Source organism: Oryctolagus cuniculus, chromosome 7, assembly GCF_051225735.1.
Source record: "Oryctolagus cuniculus isolate XC-2025 breed Fujian yellow rabbit chromosome 7, ASM5122573v1, whole genome shotgun sequence".
Taxonomy (NCBI): domain Eukaryota; kingdom Metazoa; phylum Chordata; class Mammalia; order Lagomorpha; family Leporidae; genus Oryctolagus; species Oryctolagus cuniculus.
The window spans coordinates 70,527,667-70,548,968 of NC_142873.1; the positions used below are offsets into that span (position 1 = coordinate 70,527,667).

Genomic DNA, 21,302 nt, shown 5'->3' on the forward strand with positions numbered 1-21,302 from the left:
AATCAGATACTCATACACCAATGTTCATGGATACATTATATTCACAGAGGCCAAAATGCAGGAACAACCCAAGGGTCCACAAAAGAATGGATAAATGAACTTTAGTATATCCACACCATAGAATATTATTCAGCCTCAGAAAGGAATGAAATTCTGATACATGTTGCAATATGGATGAACTTTAAAAATATTACACTAGCAGGTAAAGCAACACCAGACTCCCATATGGGGGCCAGTTCATGTCCCAGATGCTCCACTTCCCATCCAGATCTCTGCTTATGGCCTGGGAAAAGCAATGGAAGATGGTCCAAGTGTTTGGGCCCCTGCTACCCACATGGAAGACCTGGATGAGGTTCCTGGCTTTGGCCTGGCCCAGTGCTGGCTGTTGGCAGCCATCTGGGGAATTAACCAGCAGATGGAAGATCTCTCTCTGTTTCTCCCTCTCTCTCTCTGTAACTCTTTCAAAATAAATAAATAAATCTTAAAATAAGCAAATCTTTAAAAACAAAAAAAGAAAGAAAGCAGCAGCTTGCCCACTGCACCACAATGACAAACCCAGCTGGCATGGAAACATTGTTTCTGTGTTAACTAAGAATCAAAAAATGGATCAGATGTAAATATTGAAAGGAAATCAGAAACTTCTAGAAGTTCTGCAAATGTCACTGTAAAAATGTCAATTTCAATAAAAGCACAAACTCAAATCTCTACAATATGCCTGTACTTCTAACTAATCACAGTATTTTCTACTGTTAAATTCTGATTTATATACTATTTCAGATTTTAATCTCTACTTTAGGGAAAAAATTTTTAGTCCTTAAAACAGATTATAAAAAATGTTAATTCATATTCCTTGACCTACAGCATATATCTTTTTTAAAAATCCAATCTCAGCTAAAACTAAAACAACATCATTATCAGGCCCCATGTGTAAAGGAACTCTGTGAGCTAAGAAGACTTTTTAATGCATTTTTCTATTTCCTAAACAGATTTTTGCCATCTTACTTTTGGTAATTTCCAGAAATAAAATGCATAAATTGGTTAAATTATTGATTTCTGATTTAGCTCAACCTAAACATGAAATTTACCAAATGTTCTAAGTACTAAACTGAGATGCAGCATAAGTTAATGTAATGTATATGAATAAAATTGACATTTGGAGATTTGATTATTGTTCATAGCTCTGTCTATACTCGGGGAACAGTGGTTCTTCTTATTATTACTTGTTGAATTCTTTATTTGGTGGAGAGCTAAGGCTGCAATTATAAAATAAACCGAAAGTATGTCATTATAAAAATGAAAAGAAAAATAAGAAAGGAAGGAGGAGGAGGATGGGAGTGAGGGAGGGAAGGTGGGAGGTATCATTACGCTATTAAAACTGTGTATATGAGGGGCCAGCGCCGTGGCTCACTTGGTTATTCCCCCGCCTGCGACGCCAGCATCCCATATGGGCACCGGATTCAGTCCCGGTTGCTCCTCTTTCAGTCCAGCTCTCTGCTGTGGCCCAGGAAGGCAGTGGAGGATGGCCCAAGTGCTTGGGCGCCTGCACCCGCGTGGAAGACCAGGAAGAAGCACCTGGCTCCTGGCTTCAGATCCACATAGCTCTGGCCGTAGCGGCCATTTCGGGGGTGAACCAACGGAAGGAAGACCTTTCTCTCTGTCTCACTGTCTCTCTCTATCTGTCAAATAAATTAATTAAAAAAAAATTGTGTAGATGAAATACATGAAATCTGTTCTGTTTATATAAATAAAAAAATTTTAAGTTAATATCTATAGAGTAAAAATGAACCAAAATCCCTTTGTTACTGAATGTGATTCAAGGAGCAGCAGCCAGGACATGAACTGGAGCCCATCTGGGCTGGCATCACAGGCAGCAGCTTTACCCATTACACCACAATGAGGTCTTATTTTACCACAGTTAGTATGGCTGTCATACAGCAATCAACAAACAATAAATACTGGCCAGGACGTGGGTGGAAAAGGTACCCTAATCCACTGTTGGTGGGAATATAAACTAGCACAGCCATTGTGGAAGACAGTACAGAGATACCTCAGAAATCTAAAAATAGATTTACCCTATGACCTAGCAATCCCACACCTGGAAATTCACTCAAAGGGAATGAAATCAGCATATGAAAGAATGATCTGTACCCCCATGTTTACTGCAGCTCAATTCACAATAGCTAAGATGTGGACCCAGATGCCCATTAACTGGATAGAGAAACTGTAGGTTACATACATTGTGGAATACTACTCAGTCATAAAGAATAATGAGATCTTGTCTTTCACAACAACATGGATGCAACTATGAAACATTATACTTAGTGAAATAAGCCAGTCCCAAAAAGACAAACACCATATGTTTTCCCGGATCTGGGGTAACAAAATAGAATACCAAAAAGGTAATGTATAGGAATGAAATTCACATTTTAAGATTTGATGATTGTTTACAGCCCTTGTCTCTACTGTTGGGGAACAGTGTTTTTCTCTTCTTACTATTTGTTGAACTCTTGACTTAGTGTAGGACTAAACTTTTAAGTATAAAGTAAACTGAATAGATCTTTGTAAAAATTAAGAGAGGGAATAAGAGAGGAAGGACGAGCAAAGGTAGGGGCATGGGCAGGAGGGAGGGTAGGGTAGGAAGTATCACTATGTTCCTAAATCTGTATATATGAAATACATGAACTTTGTTTACCTTAAATTTAAAAAATATGAAATAAATAAAAAAAAGGACCAGAAGCCCCACATTACCTGGGGGCATTATCAGAAATGAAAATCCCTGGGGCCAGCACTGTGTTAAGCCGCTGCCTGTGGTGCCAGCATCCCATATAGGCATTGGTTGGAGTCCCAACTACTCCATTTCCAATTCAGCTCCCTGCTAGTGTGCCTGAGAAAGCAGTGAAAGATGGTCCAAGTCCTTGGGCCCCTGCACCCACCTGGGAGACCCAGAAGAAGCTCCTGGCTCCTGGCTTCAGCCTGACCCACAGTTAGTATGGCTTAATCCGGATTAAGCCACTGCCCCCACTGTGGCCATTTGGGGAATAAATCAGCAAATGGAAGACTGATTCTCTCTCTCTCCCTCCCTCCCTCCCCCCCCCCACCTCCCCGTCTCTCTCATTCTCTCTCCCTCTCTCTTCTTCCCTCCCTCCCTCTCCAACTTTGCCTCTCAAATAAATAAAAATTTTAAAAAAGAAATGAAAATTCCTACCCAAGACCTGCTTATTTAGAAACTGCATTTAATAAGACCCCCAGAATGATTCTTATGCACTCAGATGTTTGAGAAGAGCTGAAGACAAAGAAAGGCTTACAATCAAGTTAGAATGCTGAAAACTATTTAAGATGACTGGAAGTTGATGAAATATCACAGAATGGGGAATTTTTATTAATAGATTTGAGAATGAAAAAGATGGGAAGGTATTTGGCATAGGAGTTTTGATGCCACTTAGGACATCTGCATCCCACACTAGAGTGCCTGGGTTTGAGTACCAGCTCTGCTTCAGATCCCATTTCCTGCTAATGCACACCCTGGGAGGCAGCAATGATGGCTCAAAGTACTTGTGTCTCTGTCACCTGCCTGGGAAACCTGGATGGAGTTTCAGGCTCCTGAATTTGGCCTGCCCCAGACTTAGTTGCTGCAGGCAGTTGCACTGAACCAGGGAATGGAAGAACTCTGCCTTGGGGCCAGCCAGCATTGTAGCACAGCGGATTAAGTCACTGCCTGCGATGCTGCCATCCCATGTGAGTGCCGGTTCGAGTCCTGGCTGCTCCACTTTCCCATCCAGCTCCCTGCTAATGCACCTGGGAAAGCAGCATCAGACAGCCCAAGAGCTTGGGATCCTGTCACCCACATGGGGAAACCTGGATGGAGTTCCTGGCTTCTGGCCTCAGCCTGGGCCAGCCCAGGACCGAAATGAACCAGCAGCTGGAAGATCTCTTTCTCTCTCACTTCCCTCCTCTCTGTGTAACTCTGCCTTTTAAATAAATAAGTAAATCTTAAAACAAACAAACAAACAAACACCTCTGTCCCTGTCTCTGTCTCTCTCTTTGTGTGTGTGTTTCAAACAAATAAAAATAAATAAATAAAAATTTTAAATGGAAAAAGAGTACACCCACAAAATTGCTGCTTTTTTAAAAAATTAACTTCATTCAAAACAGAAGCTCCAATCCTCCGCCTGTGGCACCGGCACCCCACGTTCTAGTCCCGGTTGGGGCGCCGGATTCTGTCCCGGTTGCCCTTCTTCCAGTCCAGCTCTCTGATGTGGCCCGGGAAGGCAGTGGAGGATGGCCCAGGTGCTTGGGCCCTGAACCCGCATGGGAGACTGGGAGGAAGCACCTGGTTCCTGGCTTCGGATCAGTGCAGCGCACTGGCCGTAGCAGCCGTTAGGGGAGTGAACCAGCGGAAGGAATACCTTTCTCTCTGTCTCTCGCTTACTGTCTATAGCTCTACCTGTCAAATAAAAAAGAAAAAGAAAAAAACAGAAGCTCCAACTTGCAGGGTGCAGATTTAGACTTTAACAGAGTTCTCGGAGGAAAACTTGAAATAAAATATGATAGGGGGCCCCTAAGTTAAGGATCTCTGTGAGCTGCTAGTTTCCCTGGGAGCCCAGTATCCCTTATGCCCTTTACATTAAAGGAACGTTCTAACGATACATGATTCAGAAGTCAGCATGGGATCAAACAGTGAATGTTCAATAAATAGAATCAACCAAATTTTAAAGGTATCCTGACATCCTCCCTCTTTATAACTCTACATGTGAGAAGGAGTTCAGAGTTGGCTCAACAACAAAAATGATATGTTTATGCCTCATGTTAAGAACCTCAAATACGGTTGATAGGAAATCCATTTGGGGTTCAGAATAGCATTTTCAGCTTAAGAACTTCGGCTGTAAGTAGAAGAAAAACACCTGATGATTGTTTGGCATAAAAGAAGCTTTATTTATATCCTAGAAAAGTTCAAATATAAAGCATCAGACCATAACAAAGGAGAAGTGTGGATCTGCCAATATAGAAACTCATCCATCGCTCATGAGGATGCTAACAACCAGCTCTATTATTGTCAATGGCATAGCAGGAATGTTAGTTTAAGACACAGAAATCAGACACCTGGACATATTTGCAGCCTTCAGAGATGAGCAGGATATGATAAATCAGCTGTTCTACGGTCACAGATTTAGAATGAACATTACCTAAAAAGCACTGATTGGCTTTTTCACCTCTGAAAGGAATACAGTCCCTTCACTGCTGACAGATGCAAATCCAACAGAAAACTTCCTTACACCCTCCTTTCTTTCTTAGGGAGCATTACTTATTCATGCTTTTGCGTCACCATTGACTTCACACCCTTCATCTTTTGTATCATTAGTAGTCTTCAAAGCTTGGCATTTTTTTTCCCTTGAAATGGCCCCGGTACCCATCTCTAACTCTCCTGCCCAACTCCTATCCCCGGTGCTGAGGCCCTGTCTCCCTAAGATAGATTATACTAGTCTCGTTCCAGCCCCTCTGATTCCGACCCCATCCACCCAATCCATCTTACACTCCGCTGTGGCCCAATCTTCCTTAAATAACCCTTGGATCACACGACTCCCCTACATCAAATACTCCAAATTAGAAAGTATGATGAATAAAAGAAGATGATCAGAACATCCACGTTCATCATTAGGGCCCTCACACTCTACTGTCCATATTTACTATGCACAGGAAGCAGATGTATTAGCTTCAGACTGTGAAAAATTACCACACGTTATTTTTAAGCACTGCCAAATGAGTGGTATAAATGAAAACATGTTTATTCTCTTGCAGTTCTGCGGGCAGGAAGTTTGGAATTAATTTTAAGGGCCTAAAATCAAGGGGTAGGCAGAGTCAGTTCTTAAGGTCTCTGAGGGGGAATTTGTTTCCTTGGCTGATCCTATTCCTTGTTTCGAGCCCCATCATCCATCCTCAAAGTGCATCAGTCCAATCTCTGTCATCTCTTGGCCTTCTCCTCTTTTAGGGCCCTGTGATTATATTAGGCCCCTCAAACAATCCAGAAGAACCTCCTCCACATTAAAATCCTAATTTAATCATTGCTGCAAAGTCCCCTTTCCCCAGGGATGACAACGCGCATGTACTGGGGGAGACATTATTCCACCTACGACAGTAGATCCAAGGTGAACATCCCAGACTAATTATCTTAAAATGTAAGGCAATAATGCCATTTCTCAGAAGTACATGTACCTTTCCCCCTATTCATCCCTCTGCATACAATTTTAAATCCCATATGTTATTTATAGAAAAGATATCAGAAGAAGCTGAGAAAACAGAGGAAAGCAGAGTGGATAGGAACCCTGAGACTCATGGAACACCATGGCAGTGAGCTCCTAGGCTTGCTTTTTGCCTACACACATCTCTGTCTCAGGGCTGAATAGGGCAGTGATCCAGAAAAGCCAACAAAATAGAATTAAAAAAAAAAAAAAAAAAAAAACAGAACAGAACTTTGCTCTTTCCCTCCAATCCAAGGACCAGGAAAAGGGTATCCCAGTAAGACAGAACACTTTCAGACAGTAACTGTTCTACTCTAACCAGACTCCACAGCAAGTAGCAGTAACCCTATCCCATACAGTCAACAAAAGCTGAAAGGGCAGCCCATATTTCCAACCCTGCCAAGCTCAATTCCCAGCCTCCCTGACTGGGAGGTGTCAAAGGCGGCCAAGTGAGGAACCAAGGAATGGACCCCCCTAGTCCTGACCCCACTTCCCTCTAAGATGTTAACTGTGGAGCCTAGATTCCCACCCCAACAGTAGGAGAAGTCTCTCCCCTACTGGCCAGAAAAGTCCTAGGGGAGAGTGGAGACTTCCACCACCTCCCTTCACTAACAAGGCCACCCCACTGTGGGGTCAGTGATGACCACATGAGGAAGCTACAACTCCCACCTCCCCCCCCCCCACAGTAACAAGAAACTCCTTGACCTTGGGTATCCATAGAGGCTGATGGGAAACTTAGACTTCTGTCTCCACCTCACTGCCTTCTCCTGCAGAAGCAATGTAAGAAATCAGGTACAACAGAGTTTCGGGAAGGTTGAGTCTCATGACACACAAGGAGAATGTCCAGGTTGACATTTTCTGACACTGACAGAATGAAAATGGGCAAACAGTAAACACCAATACCAGATGACAGAGATGTTAGAGTTATCTGACAAAGATTCCAGGGTGAGTGTTTGATACAGTAGTTAGGATACTTGCCTGGGACACCCATATCCAATATCACAGTGCCTGGGTTCAAGCTCAGCTCCAGTGTTAATGCCAGCTTCCTGCTGATATAGACCCTGAGAGATAGCAGGTGATGGCTCAAGTGGGTGGGTCCCTGCTACCCACGTGGGAAATCTGGATTAGGTTCCTGGATCCAATGTATTTGGGGAGTGAACCAGCAGAAGTTAAGTCAGTCTCTCTCTTCTCTCTTCCTCCCTCCCTTGCCCCATCCCCAGCCCATTCTCCCTTCCTCTCAAATTAAATAAATAATTTTAAGTAGCCATGATACAAATGCTTCAACAATTACAAACACATATGAACCTGACAAAATAGAAAGTTTCACTAAGAGGCTGACATTGTGGTGTAAAGGGTTAAGCCCCTGCTTGCAGAGCTGGCCCATATGGGTGCCAGTTCAAGTCCAGGCTGCTCCACTTCTGATCCAGCTCCCTGCTAATGGCCTGGGAAAGCAGTGTAAGATGGCCCAAATACTTGAGCCTCTGCACCCACATGGGAGACTCTCTCTTTCCCTCTCTCTTCCTCTCTCTCCTCTCTCTCTCTCCCTCTCACTCTCTTACCCTCTCCCCCTCCCTCTCCCTCTGTAACTCTGCCTTTCAAATAAATAAATAAATATTTTTTAAAATTAATTTCAGTAAAGAAGAAGATACAAAGCGAAAGCAAATGGACACTTTAAAATGGAAAAACACAAAAATCAAAATGTAAAGTCCAGTCACTGGGCTCAACAGAATGGAAAGGGAAAGGAAAGAATCAGTGTACTGAAGGGCAGAACAATAGAAATTACCCAGTGTGAAGAAGCAAGAGACAGACTAGAAATACAATCATGGACAGAGCCTCAGAGACCTTGAAAACCTCTAACAGAAGATCTAATATTCAGTGTCAATGGAGTTCCAGAAGGAGATGAGAAAGAGTACTGGGCTGAAAATATATTTAAGGAAATAAGAGCTGAGAAGAGAAAAGAGAAGAGGAAAGGAGAGGAGGGGAGGGGAGGGGAGGGGAGGGGAGGGGAGGGGAGGCAGACAAGACTACCCCATGACAGGTGTTCAGCACAGTGGTTAAGATGACACTTGGGATACCCACATCCCATATGGAAGTACCTAGGTTTGAGTCCCAGCTCCACTATAATTCTAGCTTCCTGCTAGTGAGCATCCTGGGAGGCAGCAGGCATTGGCTCAGGTAGTTGGGTCCCTGCAACTCACATGAGAGAAAGGGACTGAGTTACCAGCCCCTGGCTTAAGCAGGGTCCAGCTCTGCTCTGACTGTTGCAGACATCTGGGGAGTTAACCACCAGATGGGGGAACTCACTCTCCGCACCCCCCTACTTTTTCCTGCTTTTCCTGCTCATTCTCACTTGTCTCTGTCACTCCATCTTTCAAATAAATGAAATAAAATTTTTTAAAAGATAATTCCAAAGTAATTGGTACCAACACATATGGTCAAAATACTAAAAACTACAAGCAAAGAAAAAATTTTGAAAAAAGAAATAAACCCCATCCTAGTAAGAGAACGAAGACAAGTTACATACTGAAAGCAAATATTTGGAACTATTAATTAGATGAAGGATTAATATCTAGAGTGTATTAATAAATTCTGAAAAATCAGTAATAAAGAAACTGAAAAAATATGCAAAAATTTGCACATTAAAGATATATGAATGCTAAATAATTACATGAAAATTGTTTAGTATTATTGTTTTTAGTGAAATACACATTAAAACCACCAGATATCATTATATAATTATTAAAATGGTTTAAAAACCAAATAATTGGCCAGCACCATGGCTCAATAGGCTAATCCTCCGCCTTGTGGCGCCGGCACACCGGGTTCTAGTCCCGGTCCGGGCGCCGGATTCTGTCCCAGTTGCCCCTCTTCCAGGCCAGCTCTCTGCTATGGCCAGGGAGTGCAGTGGAGGATGGCCCAAGTGCTTGGGCCCTGCACCCCATGGGAGACCAGGAGAAGCACCTGGCTCCTGTCATCGGATCAGCGCGGTGCACCGGCCGCAGTGTGCCAGCCGCAGCGGCCATTGGAGGGTGAACCAATGGCAAAGGAAGACCTTTCTCTCTGTCTCTCTCTCTCACTGTCCACTCTGCCTGTCAAAAAAAAAATTAAAATAATAATAATAATAATAACACCACTAAATGGTGACAACTCTGTACCAAACTTGGTCACTCATACGTTGCTGCTGAGAATGTAAAATGGCACCAGCCACTCTGGAATAGTTTGACAGTTATAACTGGACTAGTAGTATTTAATCTACACTCTTGGGTATTTAGTCCACAGAAATGAAAATTTATGTCCACAAAAAAACCTATACACAAACACACCATTTTCAGTGGTAATAGCCAAAACCTAATAACAACACAGATATTCCTCAACAAGTGAATGGTGAACAAATCATGACACATCCCGGTTTTAGAATACCACTCAGCCACAAAAGGAACACGCTGTTGGTACATGCAACAACCTTGATGAGCCTCTAGAGAACTACACAGAGGGGAAAACGCCAAGCTCAAAGGTTATACACTCCAAGACTAGCTATTTAACATTCTTCAGATGACAAAATACATAGAGGGAGAACAGGTTAACAGTTACCAGGAATTAAAGAAGGATCAGGGATGGAAGGGAAGTACATGTGGCTATAAAAAAGCATTATAGCATCCTTGTGATTAGAATGTTCTATATCTTGACTGTATCCTGGCTGTGGAATTACACTATAGTTGTAAGATGTTAGTATTTAAGAGGAGGGGGTAAAGGGTGCATGGGATCTGTCTATATTATTTCTTTTTTAACTGACACATAAAATTTTATGTATTTGTGAGGTATAGTGGGCACCATGTGATGTTTGGATATATACATGCATTGTGTATACAATAAGGCAAGCATACCTATCTCTTCCTCAAACATTGTTTCTTTGTGGTGAAAAGCATTTGAAATCTTTTCTCCTAGATTTTTTTAAATATACAGTATGCTATTATTACCTACAATCACCCAATCGTGTGACAGAACACGAGAACTAATTATCCTTTCTAATGATAACTTGCTACCTATTGACCAACATTTCCCCTTTCCTCTCCTCTACTCTCCCCAGCCTTCTATAATGACAATTCTACTCTCAACATCTATGAGTTCAACTGTATGACTTCTTTAAACTGCATGTGAATCTATAATTATGTCAAAATTTTACAGATAGATTATATATGTCAGATCACATCACTCCCCTGCTCAAAACACTCCACTGAATTTTCATCTCTCCAAAAGAAAAGCTAAAAGCCTTGCAAGGCCTAGAAAATTGAGTGATCTGACACCGCTACCTTCTGACCTCATCACCCATGTAGTCACAGCAGCCCCCAGCACACTCTGAAGCCAAACTTCAGCACCTGTTGTTCCCTCAATAGGAAACCATAACCATCTTCTCCAAATTACCCATTTGAGGAATACAGATTAATATAACCATTGTGAAAAACAGTATGGAGCTTCCTAAAAAAATTTTTTAAGGCTACCATATGATCCAGCGATCCCACTATTGGGTATATTTCTAAAAGAAATGAAAGTGGTATGTTGAAGAGATAGCTACATTGCCAAGTTCACCGCAGCATTACTTGCAACAGTCAAGATGGAATGCATTCAAGCATCCATCAAAGACTGGGTGAACACATAAAGAAAACGTGGTATACATAATGGAATACTATTCAGCTTTACAAAAAAAATAGAGGAGCAGGCATTGCAGCACAGCAGGTTAAAGTCATCACTCGGGATATCACAGAGCATCAGTTCAAATCCTGGCACTTCTGCTTCCAATCTGGCTCCCTAGTAACGCATCCTAGGAGGCAGTAGATGATGGTTCACGAGCCTGAGCCCCTGACAACGCATGTTGGAGACCTGGATGGAATTCAAGGATTCTGGCTTTGCCCTGGCCCAGCCCTGACTGTTGTAGTAACTCAGAGATTGAACCAACAGATGGAAGTCTCCCTCTCCCTCTCCCTCTCTCTCCCTTTCCTCCTCCCCCTCCCCCTCCCTCTCCATCACTCTGCCCTTCAAGTAGATAAAAATACTTAAAAAATAAATAGAAAATAAGAAGTGCTCTTAAAAAAGGGAAATTCTGTCATCTGCAACCACAGGGATGAATCATTATGCTAAATGAACCATTACAGTCAAAGAAACCAGCCAAGAACAGAAAGACAAACACCATATGATCTTGCTTACTTGAGTGCAGATAATCTAAAAGAGCTGGTGATAGAAGTAGAGAATATAGCTCCAGGCTTCGGATCGGCGCAGTGCTGGCCATAGCGGCCACTGGGGGAGTGAACCAACAGAGGGAAGACTTTTCTCTCTGTCTCTCTCTCACTGTCTATAACTCTCTCTCTTTCTCTCTTTCTCACTGTCTAACTCTGCCTGTCAAAAAAAAAAGAAAAAGAAGAAGTAGAGAATATAATGCTGATTACCCGAGGCTGGAGGAAGGAGGATTGGGAAGGGGATCAGGGAGATGGTCACAAATATAAATTTCAGTCAGCGAAATAAGTTCAAAAGATCTAGTTGGTGCCAGCACTGTGGCGTAATGGGTAAAGCTGCCGCTTGCAGTGCCGGCACCTAATATGGGTGCCAGCTCGAGACCCAGCTGCTCCACTTCTGATGCAGCTCTCTGCTATGGTGTGGGAAAGCAGTAGAAGATGGCCCAAGTCCTTGGGCCCCTGCACCTGCAGTGGAGACCTGGAAGAAGCTCCTGGCTCCTGGCTTCAGATCCGTGCAGCTTCGGCCATTGCAGCCAATTGTGGAGTGAACCAGCAGATGGAAGACCTCTCTCTCTCTCCTTCTCTCTGTGTAACTCTGCCGTAGTGGGCATTTGGGGAGTGAACCAATGGAAGGAAGACCTTTCTCTCTGTCCCTCTCTCTCTCTGTAACTCTGCCTTTCAAATAAATAAATAAATCTTTAAAATAGTAAGAAGAAAAGGAAAAAGGCATGCCAGGGAAGACAATGAACACAGCATTTAGCCACCACATGGCTGAGACTCCCGTGACCGGCACTACTCCTGCAGGCCCCAGCACCACCACACAGTGGAGCTGACATCACCCAGACAACTCATAGTCCCCTGCCTACCCACCTGGGAATGCCTTCCCCTTGGCCACCATCCTCCCAGAAACTGCCAGACAGAAAACCACCTGGTGGCCAATATTCCCCAGTCTCTACTGGTGACCTACTTAGCTCTAAGGGAATTTCAATCGTGGCCAATGTATCTGCATTAACTCTGTCACATAATACAACTGACTCTCCCGGTCCCTCAGTATCTAACCTGTACTTTGTTTGACACTATCCACCCAATTCTTCAATTCCCATAATACCATCTTTTTTTTTTTTTTTTGACAGGCAAAGTGGACAGTGAGAGAGAAAGACAGAGAGAAAGGTCTTCCTTTGCCCTTGGTTCACCCTCCAATGGCCACCGCGGCTGGTGCGCTGCGGCCGGCGCATCACACTGATCCGATGGCAGGAGCCAGGTGCTTCTCCTGGTCTCCCATGGGGTGCAGGGCCCAAGTACTTGGGCCATCTTCCACTGCACTCCCTGGCCACAGCAGAGAGCTGGCCTGGAAGAGGGGCAACCGGGACAGAATCCGGCACCCGGACCAGGACTAGAACCCGGTGTGCCGGCACCACAAGACGGAGGATTAGCCTAGTGAGCCGCGGCGCTGGCCCCATAATACCATCTTATATACATTTTTTTTCAGAATATAGAGAAGGAGATAGTTCCCAATTTATCTGCTAAGATATTTTTAAGCAATCCCTGATGAATTGATCTAAATCCAATAGAAAAATCAATACAGTTTCTGGAAGATAACATAAAATAATATATTCACACTCTGGAGTTAATAAAGATATCTTCAGTAGCACATAGAAAGCATTAGCCATAAAGAAAAGATCGATGAAACTGGACTGCACTGAAATTTTAAGTCTGTCCATCAAAAAACACTATTAAGAGAATGAAAATGCATAGCATGAAAGTAGAATAATATATTTGCATTACACATGATGGATACTGTACTTGTATCAAGAATATTTAGATGCCTACAAATCAACAAGAAAAAGACAGTTTAATAGGAAAAATGTATAAAGAGACATGAAAAGATACTTCATAAAAGAGAATAGATAAATGGTTATTAAAAATTAAAAGATATTCAACCCATTAGTCATCAGGGAAAGGCAAATTAAACTACAAAGCATATTACCACTACAATCAAAATCCAATGGCTTGAAAGTAAAAGGCATAAAAAGACACTGCTGATGAGAATGCAAACAGGTGCACCTACTGTTGCGAACATACAAATAACCACAGTTCTACTCACAAGTATACAACCAACAGGTAAGTATAGCAAAAGACACATAAATAGCAAAACCAAGAAACAGCCTAAATATCCTTTGACAGTGGAAGTATTCAAACCCACTCATTCCAATATAGGTTGCAGGTGTCCCAACCAGTGACTTAAGCACCAGGCCAAATGAGCACACCATTTTCAAAACCCTCATATAAATGGATTTCAAAATTTTTTTGCACCAAAATATACTCGTCTTTTAATTCCATTTGCACAAACTTTGCAAAGTTTTCTCATGTCTTCAAACAACAGGACATAAGAGCAATGAAAATGAACAAGCTATTTCTACACACAATAGCAAAGATAATGCATAATAAAAGCAGTTAGACACAGATATTGTGTGGTTCCATTTATACAAGGCTCAGAAATAGGCAACACCCATCTATGGTGTCAGAAGAAAGATAACAATCACTTTGACAGCACGGGTAGCAAATACAAGAGGACAGGCAAGGGATTCTGGGTGCTAACAATGTTGGTTTTTTTGTTTGTTTGTTTGTTTGTTTTTTGTGGACAGTGAGAGAGAGAGACAGAGAGAAAGGTCTTCCTTTGCCATTGATTCACCCTCCAATGGCTGCTGCGGCCGGCACGCCGCGCTGATCCGAAGGCAGGAGCCAGGTACTTCTCCTGGTCTCCCATGGGGTGCAGGGCCCAAAGACTTGGGCCATCCTCCACTGCACTCCCTGGCCACAGCAGAGAGCTGGCCTGGAAGAGGGGCAACCGGGACAGAATCCGGCACCCCGACCGGGACTAGAACCTGGTGTGCCGGTGCTGCAAGGCGGAGGATTAGCCTAGTGAGCCACGGCGCCGACGAGCAATGTTCTATTTTTTTATTTAGGGGAGATTACACAGTGAATTCACTTCATGACAGATCACCAAGTTTATATCTCAACCCTCCCACTTCAGGCTTATTAAATTCCATTCATGCTACCTTTCTTTATGGACTTCAAATGCTAAGTCTCCCCCAACTCCACCTCAGGACATTTGTGGGCCCTCTGCAAAGGACACTATTCTGATTTTGACAGAAGTGGCTCCTTCTCCCCAACAGGTCTCTTCTCTCTTTAAAAAAGCTCGCTTGACCATGTAACCTGGAGTGGTCTCACCACCATCAGTCACCCCCCACACCAGCCTCTATCCCATCTTCACAGCATGTACCACCATCAGAAATCACCCAGTATATAAATTTATATGCTCAATGATTACAAGCTCCTTCCACAAGAGAAGTAAGTACTCTGAGAGCAAGAACGTCAACTGCCAGGTTCACAGCTGCATTCCAGGGCCAAGAACACTGCCTGGCCCAGAGTGAGCAACCAATTAATATCTGTGGGACAAACCAGTGTCACCAATGCACCATGACTTCTCCCAATGACTACGTTAAGACAAAAATGGCACAGAAGGTTAAGTTGCCACCTGTGATGCCAGCATCCCATATGGTGTTGGTTCGAGTCCTGGCTGCTCCACTTTAAATCCTGTTCCCCACTAATCTGCCTGGGAAGGCAGAGGAAGATGGCCCAAGCACATGGGGTCTCTGCCACCCATGTGGGAGATCTAGATGGAGTTCCACGGTCCTGGTGTCAGGCTGGCTCAGCCCTGACTCTTGCAGCCATCTGGGGAGTGAACCAGCAGATGGAAGGGTGTTCTCTCTCTTTCTCTCTATCTTTTATTTCCTCTCTGTAACTTTGCCTTTAAAATAAATAAATCTTTTTTTTTAATGTGAGAAGGAGATAAAGAGAAGGAGAGACTAAGAGTAAAAAGTCAAGCAAAATACTACTTCTGATGCCACTTAAAAGTACCCTACATCTGAGAAAGCCCAGAAAGTCTGTGGTTAACGCAGTCATTTTTCCATGCAAGTTCTTTAAGAAACACTGCAATATACAAAAGGTATAATGCCTAAGAGAAAAAAAAAAAAGGACCCTGCCTTCAGGAAGGCTCTAATCTAAGCACTATAATGCCTATGCTAATATGGCAGTTACACAAGTGAGGCATTCCTGCACCTCATTTTCCACGGGTCGACCCTTGACAAGCCATAATGTCAACTCACAACAAAGAAACGTCCCTAAATCTTCCAACTGAAGTGCCCATAAATGACACTCGTCATCAACCCAGAGTGCCTGTGCCTCCTGGCCTTAATTTCTTTTGCTATTATTCTGAGAAACGCAGAGAGAAGAGGCACAAACGAGAGGTAGGAAAGCGTGTGCTGGCATGAAATGGGAAGGTTGTGGTGTCTGAACCCTGAGGACACGAGTGACCTGGACGGCGCATTCTCAGCTACATCTCCTCACTTGTGCACTGCACGAAGCTGTGTCTGGTGCAAGGTGCATATTCAAGAGACACTGTCAAATGAACATTCTTCCAACTCCTAACTGCTGGATCTTAAAGAGCTAGCCCCAGGAACAATTTCTTCTTCAACATCAAATTTTCCTTATCATTTCAGATGCCGAGATCTTACATATGACATCATTCTCTGAAATTCATGATCATTTAGTTCTTACCAACCTAACGTGATTTGAATTGGAAAGGAATAAAACACTGATATTCAAAACAGAACCATCTCAGCATAGAAAGGAAAAAAATCTATTTCAGTAAATCACTAATTGATAACATTTTAGAGTTGGATCTGGATCAACTAATGCTAATTTCATCTTCTTGTCTTACTAATGAGTAAACTAATGGTAAGTTCTACCACTTTAAGGAAAACACAAGTGGACCGGAAAGACCCATACCCTTAGGGGTTAAATCTCTGCACTTCATGGGGTGAGGATGGCAGAATGTTAAATGAACAAGTAGGTGAATTGATGTATGAGCGAATAAATGAATTTAAAAGTATTCCTCTAAAATAATGGTCATAAAGGCAGTGGCATGGCCAGGGCTAACCTCTGTGTCTTCTTTTTCCTTCCTTGGAAACTTCTTGGGTGTATTTGTAAGCTGTCACTCTGCTAGCAGTTCAGTTACTTGTCAGGATAAGAGCAATCTTACCAAAATCACTGAGTGACCCTAATTGTGGTGGTTTTTTTTTCCTTAAAGTCTGTTTTTAGACATGCAAACAAAAGAAAAGAATGAAAAGTGCCAAGTGGGATGACATAAGAAAATTGCACTGTAGCCAAGATCACACAGAGAAAATGACAGAAAAAAGGGTAGGCAGAGATGGCTCTGTGATTTTCTTCTCACTCTCACCTGATCTAAGATATATAAAAGGTACAAAGTTAGAATGCATTAGCTGTCAAAGCAACAATATTCTACTTGAAGGGCAGACTTCTGTAACGATGTAGCCATCTTATAAGCACAGGCTTGACACCGTCCACCACCAAGAGGAACAAGAGGCAGAGAGCATGAAGACAATATACTTACTCTTCCAGGAAGTGCTGTTGGGGTCCTATAATGGAACCTGGCCGGCATATTCTGATCCAAGCAATTATTTCAGCGTGTGTAAACCTGTAGTGTTTCATGACATAACAGGCTATCAATGTCCCTGTTCTTCCAAGACCAGCTGGAAGAGAGAGAAAGAAGAAATACAAAGTATAGCAAATGCACCCACAAAAACACTGAAGTCATACCCCTCCTAGAAACTGCACTGGGTTCAAATGCAGTGCTTTATCAACAGCTAATCAGCCTGCAGCTGCCAGCAGGCAAGCATCTGTATTTTTCTTTAACCAATGGAAAGGGCAAAATGAGGCGTCCATATGTTTGGGGACAAGAAGGTGACATAATTAAGTAGATGGATCTGGCAGCAGCAGACACCAGGACTGGAACGGACAGAGGCCCAGGAGACAGAAGGCAGATGCGGAAAAGCAAGAACAGCCACAGGGGCTGGGATGCAGCCATCTGAAGAGCTCCATGAGAAATGCGTGCTGGCTGGGTCTCAGCAACAGGTAAAGATAACGGATACCTCTGACACTGACAACCGGTACAATGCTGATTTCACCCATAAAATACGTAGTTAGAAAAAGAGTGACAGTGGGGCTGGCATGTGGCACAGTGAGTTTAGCCACCACCTGCAATACCAGCATCCCCTATGAGTGCAGGTTCAAGTCCTGGCGGATTGGCTTGTGCCCCAGCTCTCCGCTGATTCACCTGGGAAGGCAGAGAAGATGGCCCAAGTGCTTGGGCCCCTGCCACCCTCATGCGAGACCTGCATGAGGTTTCAGGCTCCTGGCTTCAGCCTGGTCCTGCCCCGGCCCATGTTGGGAGTAAACCAGTGCACAGAGGACGGATCTCTCTCTCTCTCTCTCTCTCTCTGGAGCTCTGCCTTTCAAATAAATTAATCTTTAAAAAGAAAAGAATGAGGGGAAATTTGGATGGCTTCATTTTTAATATATTTAAGAATCTTCTGCTTTTGAGGGGGCCCTTCAGCTTTCACAGGTAAAAAATAAAGTCTTCTCTGATATGCCCAATTCTTTCAAAAATACCTGATATTTCAGCCAGTCTAAGATACCATCACACTGCCTAATGGTGATACACACCATTAAATTCCACTTAGTAAGAAAAAATTAAGGTATGACATGCTATCAATTTTAAGATCCATCTTAATTTCAGAACTGTTAAAATGTAGGAAAGGTATGTGTCTAAATACATGTTTCTCAACCATTTTTACATCATTAATCCCCCAGGAGCTTCTTTAGATACTTTTTTCCTAATCGTCGCCTATGAAATTTTAGTGCCATAGATACACTGCACAACTGTTTATGTAAAACAGAATTCGGTCCTCCTGGGGGCAGTAACGCCTGGGTGGAGAATATAAAAAACAGATGAGGGGTCAGTATTGAGCCCTGACGGCTCTGCTTGCAATCCAGCTCTCTGCATTATGCTCCTGGGAAAGCAGTGGAAGACAGCCCAAGTGCTTAGGCCTCTGCCTCCCACATGGAAGACCTGGATGGAGTTCCAAGCTCCTGGCTGCAGCCTGGTCCAGCCTCAGCCATTTCAACCATTTGGGAAGTGAACCAGTGGATGGAAGATCTCTCTCTCTCTCTCTCTCTCTCTCTCTCGTGTGCACACACAAGTGTGTGCATGTGTGTATCCCCTTCTATCACTCTGCTTTTCAAATACACACAGATGAAATGATAGATGATGGTCAAGCTGATATAGCTAGATGCCTTTTAGATATTTTCATATCTATTTTCATTTTATTTAAAAGGCAGAGCAACTGGAGGAAAGATGGGGAAAGACAGGGAAAGAAAATCTTCCTTCTGCTGATTCACTCCCCAAATGCCTGCAACAGCCAGGGTTGTGCCAGGATGCAGCCAGGAGCCCTGAAATCCACCAGGGTCTCCAACACGGGTGGCAGCAACACACAAGTCCTTGAGTCATCACCTGCTGCCTCTCAGGATCCACATGAGCAGAAAGCTGGATATGCAACCGAGGAGCTGGGACTCAAGACAAGTGCTCTGAGAAGGGATGCAGTCATCCCAAACAGGGTTGAACCACTGAGCCAAACACCCTCCTACTGATCCTTCCTGTTTAATAAGTGTGTGTGTGTGTGTGTGTGTGTGTGTATCCTGCTTACCAGATGAGGTGTGTACGTGTATATGAGTCTCTCTGTGTGTGCCCTGATTTCATCTGATGTACCTTATGCTCCAGACTAAACAGCAACATTCTTTAGAAAAGTGTGACATTTAATGATGCTCTCAGCAGGGCTCTTCCTTTAATATTGAGGGTTAAGAATAATTTGCCTCCCTGTTTCCCCCAGAACTTATAGCTGTAACTCCCCTACACCCTTGACAAGACCATGGAGACCACAGAGATAAAGCATAGCCAACCATCCTGGAACAGGAGCCAGGGCCCAGTTGGTTCCCTGAGTCCCTCCCTATGTCACCAGACTGAAGGGAAGATGGCCTTCTTCTTAGGGACAACACCACCTCTCATTCCCTCCTCTTTGTGCAAGGAGCACCCTGGCTCCCTCACTTAGGCTCATGGTTGCTCTTGCAGCCCAAAAGGTGTTGCAGAAAATATTCAGATTTCTCTGAAACTAAAGTTGCATCCCCCTTTTTAAAAGAGTCTATAATTTAGATCTATAAAAAGAACATACTTAGCACTCAATAGTTAGGCGCTCTTACTGCAATTGAACAGAAGAGGAACATTTCACTAAGTTTCTATAAAAACTTGAACAAAATTCTTAAAGCATTCATAATTAAAGGGCTCCCTGGCACGGCATGACAAGATGTTGAAAAGTGTTCTATTAATACCAAGTCAAACACCACTCGCTTTATGGTTCTAGCCGTTTTCTGAAATCCCAATAGGACATCAACAATCACATATTGGAAATTCACAGTGCGGTTGTATTCTAGATTATTAATTGTGCTAGAGAACTTCAAGAACGCACAGCCATCCCTTTACCAAACACCAAGTGAACTGCAGATGTTGAACCCTTGTAGGGTTTCACACGTTCTCAGCAAGGCAGTTTCTAGTCTGCGTCCATATCTAATTTGTTGCTGAGGCATGACATATTCATTCTGTGTCCAGTAGCTACCAAAGGTCATTTCACACAGGATAAGATTCTCCCCTCCCTCCTCCTTGAGGTTCAATTATGCTACTGAGTGCTGCTTCAATTCCCAGAAAATCAAACTGACTTAATTAGGGCAGATGTCAAAAATAATCAACAGACCTACACCAGAGAAGTATGCTATTAAAAGCAATGCAGCTGTAATTAAACTGAAGGTATAATCCTTCTAAAAGAATCCTACATGTGTGTACAAGTGGAAGCAAATGAAATAACACCATCAAAAGATGTCACCACGTGTGACCTTCCTAACAAGAACTCACCTCCATGCTGAAGTCTTGATTTCAGATAAAAATATAAAACCCTCTGCAATACTGTATATAAATACTTACACTCTGTATTTCTTAAAAGGTATAAACATTGACAGGTTAAGGATATACAGATATTATAACCTGTATCAAAAACAATGAACACTGTGTTTTTACTTTCACAATCTTTCTTAGGTGAGGAAAATTATCATAAAAGATGCTGTTTTAATGAAAACCTTGCATCTCTTCTCCCTTGAAATTTTTTTTAAGATTTATTTATTTATTTGAAAGGCAGAGTTAGAGAGGGAAAGAGAGAGAGATCTTCCAACTATTGGTTCACTCCCCAAATGGCCAAAATGGGAGAAGCTGGGCCAGTACAAAGCCAGGAGATTTTCCAGGTCTCCCACATGGGTGCAGGGGCCCAAGGACTCAGGCCATCTTCTGTTGCTTTCCCAGGCACACTAGCAGTGGGCTGGAGTGGAAGTGGAGCAGCTGGGGCCCATATGGGACGCTAGTGCCACAGGCAGTGGCTTTATCCACTATGCCACAGCGCTGATCCCTCTCCCTTGAACTTACCAATCCAAGATATATAGAAAAGCTATGACCTAGTGATCACACGATAAACGGGAAATAAAACCAAATTAATCCCAGGAGAAATACTGGTTTTTATAATGAAATTAAACTTGGAAACAGAAGCTGGTATCTCCTACTAAACATCGATAGCTGCCGTGACTCTAGAAGCTCTCCAAATCCTCTGATAACTGAAATACGTGACATGCAGGCTTTGTCTTGGGCCTGGGCAATCCTTAACAAAATGGGATGGAAGGCAACCTTGGGGTGCAAATGAATCACCCCTGGAAAAGCCAAGTCACTATGACTGGAAACAGCACCTACAGGATGAGCAAGAGATCCCTTCCCAAAAGACCCCCACACAAAGGCTCTCGGGATAGGATGGACTGCACAGCAGGG

At 43.2% G+C, this 21,302-nt stretch overlaps 1 protein-coding gene across 16 annotated transcripts in view; it reads right to left on the reverse strand.

The window, feature by feature from the left end:
* CDC14A (cell division cycle 14A) overlaps positions 1-21,302 on the reverse strand; it is a 186,621-nt gene that overhangs the window by 43,585 nt on the left and 121,734 nt on the right. For all 16 annotated transcript variants that reach the window (XM_089300290.1, XM_089300287.1, XM_070077981.2 and 13 more), the window contains one exon: positions 16,941-17,079. In XM_089300290.1, the coding sequence (XP_089156416.1) occupies positions 16,941-17,079 (139 nt within the window). The remainder of the gene's footprint in view (positions 1-16,940; positions 17,080-21,302) is intronic.